This window comes from Struthio camelus, chromosome 22 (genome assembly GCF_040807025.1).
Source record: "Struthio camelus isolate bStrCam1 chromosome 22, bStrCam1.hap1, whole genome shotgun sequence".
NCBI lineage: Eukaryota > Metazoa > Chordata > Aves > Struthioniformes > Struthionidae > Struthio > Struthio camelus.
This window is the reverse complement of record NC_090963.1, coordinates 1,059,251-1,072,595: the sequence shown is the minus strand read 5'-3', so window position 1 is coordinate 1,072,595 and position 13,345 is coordinate 1,059,251. Positions and strand designations below refer to the sequence as shown.

Below are 13,345 nucleotides of genomic sequence, written 5' to 3'. Positions count from 1 at the left end.
CCAGCCTTAAGATGAGATGCGCCTTTGGGTGTGCTTGCCTTGCATGCTGGGGTAGCACAGCAAATGTAGACCCACTCATGTTGCATCTTTGCAGAGCAAAGGCGGAGAATCATGGTGGGGAAGGGAATCTGACAGTGGGAAGAGTAAGAAAGGGGAGGATAAGCTAGAAGAAAAGGAACCTGTTCTCCCTTCCCATCCTCCTGCTGCACACACGCATTCCTTGGCTCAGCCTTGGGACCTGGCATTTGGCTTTTTATTTAAATACATGCGTCCTCTTGCTGGGGGGAGAGGGGATGCTTATTTTCAAGAGAAAATAGCACTGACCAGGCAGCTTCAAAAGCAAACCAGGTTCCATCATAGGCTAGAAAGAGCTTGAGCATCAGGTATAGGCAAAGTAAAACACGTTCTAGCATTCCGTTAGCTCTAAAGCCTTCTTATGATAAGTCTGTAGTTTCCCTTGGCGCTTATAGCTTATTTCTCCCCCCTCCCCATGATCTCAATGTCTTGACTTTTACAGGCACTTTTCTCATATAAGAATATTAAACATATTTTAAAAACACTTAAATGCTAATGTGAAAGCTGAAAAGAGGATGTCAAATGCAAAAGAGACTCTGAAGACATGATGTCTCTGCAGAAGGATTTGACCCTGGTAATCTAATTTGCTTTACATTTAAAATGATACTTCATTCTCTTATTATAAGGCTCTGTGTCATTGGCTCATAAAGATTATAATTTCTTGTCTTCCAATTGTAATAAATCCTATTCAAGCACCCTCTTCATTTGGAATTTGTCACAACAACATGCAGAGGGCACAGTTCCTGAGTTTTATGGTGAGGGTGCATTAGACTCATCTGCAGAAAAGATGACGCAGGACTACAAAATGATTTGTCCCTGTCCTTTCTCAATAGGTTCTGTTTATATTGGGGGAAAATAAAGAAGCTTATTCCTCATTATTCAGGAGTAAAAAGGTTAGATCAGCAGGGGAGCCAGACTGGCTAGATTTTTCGTGTTTTATCGTTACACTAGGGAATAATCCGGTTTCTTCAAAACCATCTGAAAATATTTCATCTTATTCAACAGACTTGGGAGTTTAACCTTTCTGGTTATGCTTATTGGAAATGATAGCAAACCAATCAGTATTTTGTGCATGCATCTTACCAGGCACTAAATAATACAGTCATACTGGCTGATGTAAATAGCACTTCATATAAATACACTCGTTGGATAGACTTAGACAGGTCTTAATGGACTGGGCACAAATAAGGTGTTTCAGGTAAAGCAGACCGAAGTTTTGTATTTGTATTGTAGCAGCATCAAGTTACTACCACTGCAGAGAACGGTGGCTGTGCCACAGACCGTACTAAGCAGGAAGTGATTTGTAGAGAAGTCCTTGATGTTTGTGTTTTCAGTGATAGTGGTGGGCTTAGCTGTTTTACAAGGGCTTTTTTTTATGCCTGCAGAAGGATGTGTGTGTGTGAACAGTGAACCTAGATGCACTTTGCTACTAACTGATGGAGATGTGCAGATCTCAGCTTCATAGCTGAGTGTGGATTTGAGCCCTTCATGTGCTGTTAGGTGTCTGCATGGCTGGGATAAACTCTTGTCTTTTGCATTGTTGTTCTCCAATCTGTGCTCTGTTTTTTTCCCCATATTCTCCTTATGACTGTTTCTCTGTCATAAATCCCCTTATGCTCAGCTTTGTGATACATGAACAAGAGCACAAGCTACGCAAGGAATTGGGGAAGGCTGGACCAAGATCTAATGAACCCCTAGTGAAAGGACTGGCATTTAGGTGCCTCACTGTCACTGCTGCCCAAATCCAGGGGGGGAAAAAAGCCTATTGGCATGTGTTTTCATTTCACTGATGCATAAACATGTGCTTTGTTGAAGCAGGTTCAAAAAACAAGGAGCTGAACTGCCTCCTGGGTTTTAAGACATAGGACTCCAGGGTTTCATGTGGCAGCTGCCTAGCTGATAAACGTAGCTGACAGATATCTAGAGTGAGAAATGCAGCTACCCTATGTTTGCCACTGTGCTGTGCAAAAGCTGTGGTAGCAGAATTGTGGTGGTGTTTCTCATGTTCTTGCTTGGCTTCAAGTACTGGGTTGCTCCAAACTGCCTGTGTGTGAAATTTAACAAATGGGGTTCTCTCCCCTACTCTCCCTCAGAAGCTTGAAATGCTTGGCACTGAGAGCAGCACCTGTGAGCAGCACGGACCCAGCTTTCAGGATTGCTTTTTCCCCTTTTCAGAACTGGAGCGCCAAGAATAGAGTATAACAACAGTTGCCTCCCACAGTCCTAGGCTGCTGTTTCATTTCCTGCTTTTATACATCAATGACAAGATCGTCTGGCATGGAAAGGAAATTCTTTTAATGAAAGCCATGATATACCTTTCCATTGGCATAAAGCTTTCTGGTGTGTAGAAGCAATTTAAGAAATCATGGAAATGGGCAAAACTGGCCTTTGTAATTTGACTCAGGGAACTGCTTCCTTGATTATAACACTTCAATGTGCCATGCCGAAGCAGAAATGGATAAATTGACCTGTTGCAAATCTGAATGTGTTTGGATTGGTCCAGGCTGCTGTGTGTATGGAGTAGTGGGGGGACAGGAAGGTGACTGCAATAGATGTCTAGGTATCAACTACTGGTGGCATGGAAATGCCCCTTTTTTGAGGGGGACAGTATTGAATAAATACATGCAAGAGATCTTCATTCTCTGTTTGGAGAGAACTTTTATACTTTGTGTCATTCCTTAGGGGGTTTTGGTTTTTTGTTTGGTTGGTTTTTTGGTTTTTTAAACAAAGGTTTTAGTCGAGCAAAAAATCCCATCTCTACAGCTTTTTTTATTAAAAGATAAAAAGTAGGAGTTCATAGGAGTTAGCATTAAGTCACAGTCTGCAGAAATCCAAGGTATTCACTGGCTGGGGACTCTCTCTGTTTATTTCAAATACCCCTTTATCATTTTGTTGAAAGAGTTGTGTTCTCTGTAAAGCTCTGCCAATTGAAAAAAGAATCAGATAATGAAGACTGATGCTGCACTGATGACAACCCTTCAGATCCTCAATAGGATTTCTCCAAATTCAAAAGACTTTTTTGTTTTATTGTTACACTTGTGGCTTTAAAAAAAAAAAAATTAATCTTTTAGGTCTGAAAACAAAAATTAAATGTTAAAAACAGCCCCCCACACACATGCAGGGAAAAAGACAAAGCAAATCCACATATCAAGTGGGTGCTGAAGAATTTTGTAAATTATAAATGAAAATATCTTATTTGCAGTGGGTGCTAAGCATATACGTCTACCAAGATTGCTATTGCTTTCAGCAAGTGGGATTGGTCTCTGTGTGTGCCTGCAGTGTTTATGTACATCACAAGGGAATTAAAGTCAACCTGTTATACACCACTTGTATAAATATGTTGCTTTCCTTTACTAATTGGCACCAATAGTGTTTGAATCTATTTGAAATGTAGTATCTTTTCAATATAAATCCCATTCCAGCAAAGTATCTGTGTCTGTAAGCTGCATAGAAATGTATTTTAAGTTAAGCCTGTGCTTACATGTTTGCTGAATTGGAGCTGCAGCTTCCTTCATTGTAATAAGAAAAGGCTTTCTAAACTGCCAGCAAGCTGTGTTTGATACCATATTAGCTACTACTGAAAAGCTGTGAATGCTGCAGTGAAATGTGGCAGCTGTTTCTCAGTACTCAGGAACTGGGAGTTCAAACCTGCTCTTACTTGAAATACTTAAATATTACAGAGGGAAGTGTTTTGTTTTCAGCTCTGGTACTAGTGGTCTGAGTGATCTTGGCAAGTTAGTTGACTCCTGTAACTTGGCTTTCCCATCTGTACAACAGTAGTGGTGGTACTTGCTGCCTTTGAAGAGCTTGGCAATTGAGGAGGGGAGGTGTTATATAATGGCTAGCAGCTACCTTAAAAAAAAAAAAAAAAGGCCTTTTGTAAACACTTGTAGCATCATGGCACTAAATGAGAATAATCTGTTAAAGCCCTCCCTTTGCTTTCTGCTCTTTGGTGTTGGGCTGTAACTCATGGGCACCAGCACAGACTTTTCCTCTGAAAATATCCTCACCAGCAACTGTAACTCCTTTTCACCCTGTGGGGGCATGAAGTCAGTACAGCTGTGGTGCTTGAGCAGGTGTCCTCATGTGTGTAGCACCTTGCATGTTAAATTCCTGGCCTTCATAAGGTCTCTGGGTTTCGCTGCAGTTTGGCTGCTGGTTTGTCAAAATTGGGAGCATACGGTGTGAATTTAATGCATGCAGTCTGTCTTCCACAGGAGTGCTCAGTGCACCAAATGCACCTTTGTACTTGTTTTGCAAATAGCCTGCTACTTCACACTTATTGCACTGCATGTGTCTCTGCAAAGAGCTAGTGCTGGATAAATCCTCAGTTTGTCTTTCTGTATTGCCATGCATAGCCCTAAATACATGATGAAGGAAAGAGCATCCGATACTGTTGAGGTATTACTGCTTTCCGCTGCCTGACATTGACCTCACAAAGCTTTTAAGTGCTGATGAGGTTGGATTGCAAGATGTTCCCTGTTTTCTTAGTGGCGATGGCAAGCAGTAGTTCTGTGTTGCATTGTGGCTTGTTTTATACGTTTTAAATTTTTGAACAAATTTGGCTTCCACTACGATGAACAAAATATATTGGGAGATGTGTACTGTAACTAAAGTACTAAATTTATAGAGGGAGAGCGTAACAAATAACTTTGTCACAGTATATGAAAGAATGGAAATTAACCTTCACGTTCTCACCTGATCTTTAAGCAGACTGAATTTCAGTTCTTCTGTCTGCGGACAGGTAAAAAGAGATATTCAGAGGTTCCACCGGAGAGCCCTGCTGGTTAAATGAAACAACATATCCTTGAAGTGCTCAAATGTCTTTCTGACCAGCTGCTAAATCTGAAATGCTATAACTTGATTATTCCTTTTCTGGATTCCTTTTGACAAACTTCTAAATTCTGAAAGAGGTACATGGGATTTAGCCACATGCTGACTTTCATGTGAATTGTGTGGCTAACGTTCCATGCCGTTCTCTGAAAATTTCAGAGCTGATGCCTTTCACAAGATTGACAACTGTTTTATTTCTCTTGACAGAATGTGTAGAATGAACAAGCACTGCCATTTGTATAAAAATCTCTTTGGTTTCAGTCTCGATAGCACCTTTAATCTGAGATTCAAAGAGCTGTACAAAAACGAAGTTGCACAATGTATTTAACTTTTGCAGGTGCTGTGGATTATCTTCATTTTTCTAGAGTGGCAAACTCCTAGGTCCTCCCTGATGCTGTGCTGGACAGATGTCTATAGGCCCTCAAACCTAGGGCTGTCAAAGGGCCTTGGCCTGTTTTCAGCCTTGCTTTCTGGATTTGGAATGAACTTTTTCCCAGTGTTTCTAAGTCTCCTGACTGCTTTATACGAGAGACTGGTCACAGCAAGTTTCAAATACATGAGTAACAGCTTGTCAATTGGATGTGTCACTTTGGGAGCAACCTTGTCATGTAATGCCAGTGATCATCTCCACTATATTTGTGGGTCAGGTCAACCTTCATCAGACCATTCTCTCTTCCTCTTTACTCCCTTGTTCCTACTACCACTCCCATATTAGCTAGCTGCTGTCTCTAGCTGCCTGTAACATGAGCCCTTGCTGATTTAATACAGCTTTCAATTGCTGCCAATGGTGCTCATGCTTCAATATCATAACTGCTAAACACACTGTGACAAATAATCTGAGGCTAAGCTTCCAGGACAGAGGAAATCGTTTTCCTCTTGAAATTAAAGTTGATGCATAATGGAATGTAATAAGATGTTTCCAGCAGGAACATAGCCAGTTTTAGTTCATCTTGAGTCCCTTTTTTGTCTGCTGAATGAAACCTTCTAGGTTAAGGGAGTCATTTCCTGGAGTTCAGGAATCTCAATTTGCATTCTATAATCTCCTGGTCATTTAGTGGCAAACAATTTGTCATGGTCTGTTTTAGCCATTGTGATATTGATATTTATTATGCAAATTGTATTTCCTACATCTTATTGTTCTGCACCCTATGAATACTTAAATTATTATAAACCTTTCTACTTAATATGGGTTGTCTTTCAATTTGATGTTTGAGCAGCCGTGGGTCATAATGTATAATATTGTATAAAAGGCAATAAATAAGTAATTAAAAATAGACAAAGGAGATGGTCTGGTGCCAATCATAGAGGCAAATGGGGTTTCTGTGCAGAGTCTCTCAAACAAGTTGTTTACCAGTACTAAAGCCCTTCTGGAGAAGGGATTTTAGTGTCCTAGATTAAGACAAGTGCTTCCTTATAAACTGGGGATAAATCTGGCTCAGTTACATAACTGTGACTATGGTAGCCTGAAATTGAGCCTACCTGGCATTTGTTGAGCGGGAAGAAATGAGTCATTTGCCACATCTACAGGGCAAAAAATTTGCTGTCCCAGGAGGCCTGGCACCTTCTAGCATTAAAAACTCACATTAAGTGGTTGGGAACGGGTGGGAATGCTCCAAATCTGGAAGTTGGAGGAAACAGCATACTGCATTTTCTTGAGAGCTGCTGGGTTTGACACCAGACTGGAAGCAATTCAGTGAGTGAAAGCTCTTCCCGGTCCTATGATGCGACTCAGTATTTGCCCTAAGCAGTTTTAACTCCAGGCTTAGCAGAAGACAGGATGATAAAATTAAACTGACGACTCACCTGCCTCAGGTTAACTTGGAATAACCTAATTAATGATGTTAGAAATACTTGACATGCCTTCTATTTCCTCTCTGTTAATGCTTGTGCAGACCCATAATATTTCTGGAATTGTAAGTGGGAGGGAGGATTTGTTTCCCTTTCCCAGGTGAGAGAAACCTACTGATCACAACTTATTAAGGCATGACGTAGCAGTCTGGGAGAGCACTTCTCTTTGTGTGGTTTAAAGAGCAGAGAGGAGAATTGTAATTTACCCAGTTTAAAATCTGTCAAAAGTCATTGCACAGATGAAAATCTACAGAAATGCTTATTTCTTGCAGGACTGCAATTAATGAGTCACTGTTTCTTCCACTTCATATGGCCAGGTTCTACTCCTATTCCCTGCAGCTGTAATCTGGGGACATTATAGATGGGGACTTGTTCTGCTTTCACCTTTGCCTCTCACCTAGGCACTGGAAGGCTCAACATTGCCTCCAGTGGTCCAATTTATAGACAAAGCACAGGAAGGCTGTTTGCAAGTGTAAGGATGCATTACTGAACTGCCACCTGTTTACACCACACGAGGGTATGGTGTGTATTAAAAACAGGCTGCTCGAGTCCTGAAATGTGCAAGACAGACCTTTTCCTTTCTGTCCCCAAATCCTTAGGACCTAGGGTAGATTGCTGCATGTTGGGGGCAGCTGTAGAAAACTTGTGTTCTGGATGGTGGCTGTTTTGAGCCCTTACCTGGTTAGGGATCGACTCCCTCCCTGCTTTGGAGGGCTGCAACTTGGTGTTTTCTCCTTGCTTTAAGTCAACCATATGAGAGGTAAGCTCCTCACGTCTAGTCCGTTTTGGAATTTAGTGGCTTACAGCTAAAGTACGGTACAAGACGCCTTTCTGCTGAAACTGTGGCTGCCTCTCTGCCTCTCCACTGTATTCCAGCTCTGTTACGGTTTGTGTATTCCCTTGATATTGCAGGTTTGATGGAGCTCATGACTGTTGGCCATAGTGGTGGCATTTGCATCAGCAGTGCTGAGACTCCTAATGATGTGCACCCGTGTGGGGAAGTCTCTACCTTCTGTTCAAGGTGGCTATTCTTCCTGCCTGTGAGCACCTGGTGGCTCTGAGGGCACAGAAATCTTCAGTTGTTGAGCCCCATGTGTCAAGTGCGCTTTAGATCTTGTGCTTGGTAGTCAGCTGAGGGTTATAGCATGTGAAAGCTGCTTTACATCCCAGCTGTCCTTTGGAAATGTGGGGCTTGAGCTTGCACCATCCATGCAGCAAGACTATTTTTTCCCCCCTGCAAATTCCTCCATTTCTTCTTTAATATTAATTCTAGCTTGTATCAACTATGAATCACGAGTGGATTAACTATCTGTCACAGCCGTATGGCATGTCTGTCTTCTTTCTTCCCCAAGCAACCCAATTGCAAACATGAGAAACAGGAGCTGTTTTCTTATCTTCAGTTATTCTCTTCTTCCTGCGTGGGCTTTGGTCCCTTGCTGTCAGCTGTTGCTGGGCCGGCCTGTGGTGATGGGGCTCCAGGCCCAGCACCCCTGCTGCTGCCCCCGCGAGAAAACGTGCCCTTGCCTGCCGCGAGGCCCTGAGGGGGCTGTGTGGGGGCGGCGCTCCCCCTCCCCCCACCCCGGTCGCCTCGACCGTTAGGGCGCGGCGCTCCCTCTCCCCCTCCCGCCGCCTCGCGCGCGGGCCGTTAGGGCGCGGCGCTCCCCCCTCCCTCTCCCCCTCCCGCCGCCTCGCGCGCGGGCCGTTAGGGCGCGGCGCTCCCCCCTCCCTCTCCCCCTCCCGCCGCCTCGCGCGCGGGCCGTTAGGGCGCGGCGCTCCCCCCTCCCTCTCCCCCTCCCGCCGCCTCGCGCGCGGGCCGTTAGGGCGCGGCCGGGCAGGTGCCGCAGCGCGCCGCGGGACAGGGCGGGGGCGCTGCTGCTGCTGCCGCCGCCCTGCGCCGGGCACGGCGGGCCGCACTTTCGCCTCGGCCCCTTGGCGCGCGGCGGGGCGGGGCTGGGGCGGCCGCTCCGCGCCGCCCCTTGGCGCGTGACGCGGGCGCATCTCATTAGCGGCGCGCTCGGTCGCTAGGTGCCGGCGCCGCGGCCAGAACGAAGCAGGTGCCCGGAGATGGCGAGTCGCGCCGAGCCCAGCGGCCCCTCCGCGCGCGGCGGCGGCGGCGCCGGCCTCCTCCCGCCGCTCCTGGTGCTCTTCGCCGCCGCCGCCCTCATCCCCAGAGGTAGGAGCGGGCTGCGCCGCCGGCCCGCCCCGCCCCTCCCGCAGGGGGCGCCGCGGAGCGCGGCCGCGGCCTGTCCCGGGGCTGCCGGGCGGGGGGAGAGGGGTCGGGGCGGGCCGCGCCCACGGCCGGCGCCTCCCCGCGCTCCGCTCTGGGCTCTGCCCCGTCGTCCTCGTTTCCCGGGGAAGGGGTCGGGCCCCCCCCAGCGGAGCGGGCAGCGCTGACGGCCGGTAACAAAGGCGGGACGCGGCGCTTGGCGCTGCCTGGCGGCCCCTGCCCCCTGCCGGGGCCTAGCGCGGCCGCCGGGGGCAGCGGCGGGGCCGGCTGGGGGCGATCGGCGGCCCCTGCGGCGCGCCGCGCTCCGGCGCCCTCCCGGGGCTGGGCGCACAGCGGCCGGGCAGAGCGCCGTGCCCGCCTGAGCCCTCTGAGGGCTGTTTGGTGCTAAGCTGCCCTTAAAAAGGGCCGTGTTTTGAGAGAGAGCTGTTTGTTTTATGGGCTAAACGCCTATCAGGTGGATCAGATGGGGCTTGGGGTCTCGTTTTTCTTTCTTTGAAAGCTTCGCGTGTGAATCGTTAGAGATGTAGCGTGTCGGCTGGTGGGTAAGCGGGCTTAGCAGACCTGGATCGGTCGGAACTTCCCCGTCTTTGGTGTCCAAGTTTGATAGTCTCAATAAAACACTCCTGAAAAGCGTCGTCGCGCTGCTGTGTTGTGGAAGAGCCGCTGTCGGTGAAGTGCGAGTGCGTACGTGCGGCTGCGGTGGTGCATTAATAGAGGAACAATAGGCTGGCTGTGCTGGCTGAGACATGCTAGGTGCAGAGAGCCACCGTCAGATGCCCAGCGCGGCTCTCCGACTCTCGCATATTAAAGCCTGCGAGTTTCTAGCTCGCTTAAGGGAGTGGTGCAGTGGGTAGTTACGCTCTTACATGTAAATATTTTGTTGCGTACGATCGATTTCACGAAAGGAATCTGTAGGCTGGTGAAGGAGCGACTCTAGGCTCACCAGTGCGTGTCAGAGCTACACGGGCAGTCTGTTACTGGTTACCATGGAAGCAGCTTCTTACTGTTGTCTATCTTATGGGCTTGACGTGGCTTTATCGAGGAGCCTTCGTATTTAAAAAGTACTTGGTGTGCGCAATCCCCCCTCCACCTTCATAACTCTCTGTTCACAGTATTTCAGAAAGTATTTCAGCGCTCGTTTAAGCCTGGCTCATGTGCTGCAATGGAGAGCTTCTGCTAGCGTAGCCTCCTCGGAGCCCTCCTGCTCCTGGCGAGGATTTGGAAGCCGCCTGAAGAGGCTGCGTGCGAGAGCTCAAACCTGTTGGAATCAAAGTGCAACTTCCGATGGGCTTCCATTTTCTGCTTTCCGCAGTGATTAATGGGAGCCTTGTTTAAAATGCGTTCTTTGTGGTAACCTGATCCATTTCATCAAGTTCAGATGCTTTTGCCAGAGATGATTGCTTTGGATTAAATGGACATTAATTAAACATGACTAAATAGGGTTTCCTAAGCCTGTCTCGTACAATAAATTCTTTTGCTATCTAATAAAACTGCCTGAATAGCACTGAGTAGTAAGTGGAACCTCGGCAGATCATTTTGTGGGGGCAGTTTGGGGCACCTTCTGCAGCCGTGTGACACAAGCTCTGTGCAGCAGCTTGAACAAGATAATATTCTCGGCGATGTGCTCCACAGAGTGCTGCCTCGCCGTCATTGTGTTTCTTCTGCACTGAACTGAATAGCCGCAGGAGGGACTTGCACTCGTGCCTGATGGCTTTGATAAAATATCCCTCATTAATGCCCCTTTATATTTACAGTGTGTCACTGGAGACGTACAAGGCTTCATTTACTGACTTGTGCGACGAGAGGAGCTAGTATTATTTGCCTGGGACGTTTTGGAAGAACAAGAGAGCTATTGAGTGATCTGTTGGATTTAACTAATATGAAAAGGGGAAAATAAAAGGAGCAGGCAGTTCTGCCGAACAAAGAGCTTTATTCATGTGTGCGTTGTACATGCTTTATCCAGTTTTCCCCAATGGCCTTTTCAGCAAGATGGTGTGTGTGTGTGGAGGGGGAAACTAGTGTCGTTTTCAACTCGTTATTCTGACTTTACATACCTTCTGTTAGAGATCATCATCCTCCAAAACAAGGCTGGTGTCTGCTGCCTGAATACCAGCTCTGATAATGAAAATTACTTTGTTTCTTAATGGTGTGTTTGGCCCTTTCTGGAAGCCCTGAAGCCTGAGTCTGTTCTCTGAATTCAGCTGTTCTGCAGCCCTAAGTGTCTGTGAGAGTAGCAGTGAGTGATGGAAACAAGCCACTGGTGGCAGATCTTTTTATTATAAGATGGGGAAACACTTGTGTCGCTTTAGCATGACTCTCTGCACTCAGCAGTAGGCACCCAGACGTTTATAAAATTAATGGGCTGTCTTCGTAGTTTTTTAAGATGTTTTTGTCACAAGATGAGCTTTGTGGCGCATATCTTAAAGCAAAGGTATTTTTATGAGTTTAGCTTTATGCTAAATGAATGAATCATGAATCGTGCAGTTATCTGACTTGGAGAATTTATCACTTGAAACAAAACAGAAAAACAAATGCCCTGTTGCAGGATAACTGTGCTCGTTGTTTTGCTATCTGACTCTTAAACATCTCATCTCATATTTTGAATTCCTTTTTAAAAATTTATTTATTTATTGAAAAAGGGCTTGTATGGTTTGGTGAACCTGTAAAATGGAGCTCAGCTAATGCATATAACCTGAGTTAGAATATCGGAGCGGTAGGCAGGGTTCACATGCTGCAGTTTAAAAGGATTATGCCTGACCTGTGTAGCTGGCATTTTTCTGATAGTGAAAAGCATCACACAGTATGAATAGAGAATGTGCTGCTGTTAGAAGATAATTGTATATGGATTTTAATGCTCTGTCATGAATCAAAGGATGAAATAGCAGAAGTTCTGCTTTTACTGTATTTTAGATGAAGTTTTCTTAAAACCAGGGACCTCCATTTTCCCTATTTCCCTCCGCCTTTTAAAAGCGGTTAGTTTGTTGATTTCCAGTACTCTTGGAAGAGAAAATTATTTTTGTGGTGGTAAACGCATGGTAATGGCTGTGGAGGGTTGTGTCTACCTTTCTCCTTTATCTGTTGCTCTGCAAGGTACAGTAGTATTACTGCTCTCTCACTGCTTGAGTGGAATCCTGTGATCTGAGTGCAGAAGTCTGGAGTGTGCTTTGGAGTGTGTTGTAATTACTTTGCGACTGGTTTAAGCATGGGTAATTGGGGCAGGGATGGGCAATGTTAGGACTCGGTTTAAAATAAGCTAGTAACTCAAGATGAATGCACAGTTCTGTGGCACCTTTTTATCTGATCTTAATGCTTTACAGTTAATTAAGCTTCATAACACCTCTGTGAAGTAGAAAGAGAGCTGAAGAATGATTTTAGCTAATGTTGAAATGCAGTCAGCGTTGGGGTGGAACACAACATCTGTCTAACAGTGTATAGCAATATTGCATAGCAGTTTAGAAAAAATAACTTTTCAACTGAAGCCACAGGAGATGGAGAGACAGTCAGCATCAAAATGAAACCTAGTAATGGCACCGAGTGTAATGGCCATAAGGATATAAAGGTATAAGGACGTGTCTGAGGACAAGACGTGGTTGTAACTGTAGCTCTTTGTATCTTACAACATCAAAGAAGCCCCCTAAGCATCAGGCCAGAGAAAAAGACCTCAAATGCAGTTGATAATCCTACTGAGGCTGCGTTAATCAGGCTCTCTTGTAAATACGTGTGAATTTCTAAGGAGCTTTTGTATGCAAGCAAGACAAAAGTCTTCTGATCTGCAACTGTTTCACTGAGACTTGGCTGAGCCCTTCCATTGAAAAATATACTAATGTTCTTGTTCTGGTGGTGGTCTGTGTGAAATGCAAACACTTGAGAAAAGTTGCAAAGAAGAGGCTAGTAAATAAAGTAATCCATCTGGATTGCAGCTTGGGCTCATTTGGGTCTTGCAGTAGGCAGTTGAACACAGGTTTATACGCATGACAACCTGACTCAGAGACCATGGCCAAGGAGACTCCCATGATTTCTAAAGCTGTGAAGACTAGTGAATGTTCAGTTCTGTTCTGTGCACAACCTAAATTGAAGAGGGGGTCAGTTATTAGCACCTTTGGCTTGCCAGACACCTTTAAAATTAATTGCTGATAATATTGTACATTGCTATACAACTTGGCAAGAGCTGTTACTTTTGCTGATTTTTTTCTCTGAGAAGACTCTTCTGTTGTACCTGAGACTGTAGCATAGACAGGAGCCTAGAAAGCATGCTCCTTTGAGCATCAGTCTTTATCAGTTTTTGGTTTGTTGGTGTTACTTTACTACTTCCTTTGTTTATATTTCACTTTTTCTTTTTTTCCTGGGTGTGGAAATAAAGAA

The 13,345-nt window shown here is 45.6% G+C and overlaps 1 protein-coding gene across 9 annotated transcripts in view; it reads left to right on the top strand.

Moving 5' to 3' along the window:
• Positions 1-8,656: 8,656 nt before the first annotated feature.
• The window catches only part of CADM1 (cell adhesion molecule 1), a 209,394-nt gene continuing 204,705 nt past the window's right edge, over positions 8,657-13,345 (top strand). For 5 of the 9 annotated variants that reach the window (XM_068916564.1, XM_068916563.1, XM_068916561.1 and 2 more), the window contains exon 1: positions 8,776-8,929. In XM_068916564.1, coding sequence (XP_068772665.1) covers positions 8,821-8,929 — 109 coding nt within the window. In that variant the 5' untranslated portion in view covers positions 8,776-8,820. Of the gene's footprint in view, positions 8,930-13,345 lie in introns of all 9 variants that reach the window. The other 4 variants (XM_068916562.1, XM_068916558.1, XM_068916560.1 and 1 more) reach the window with 4 other exon arrangements.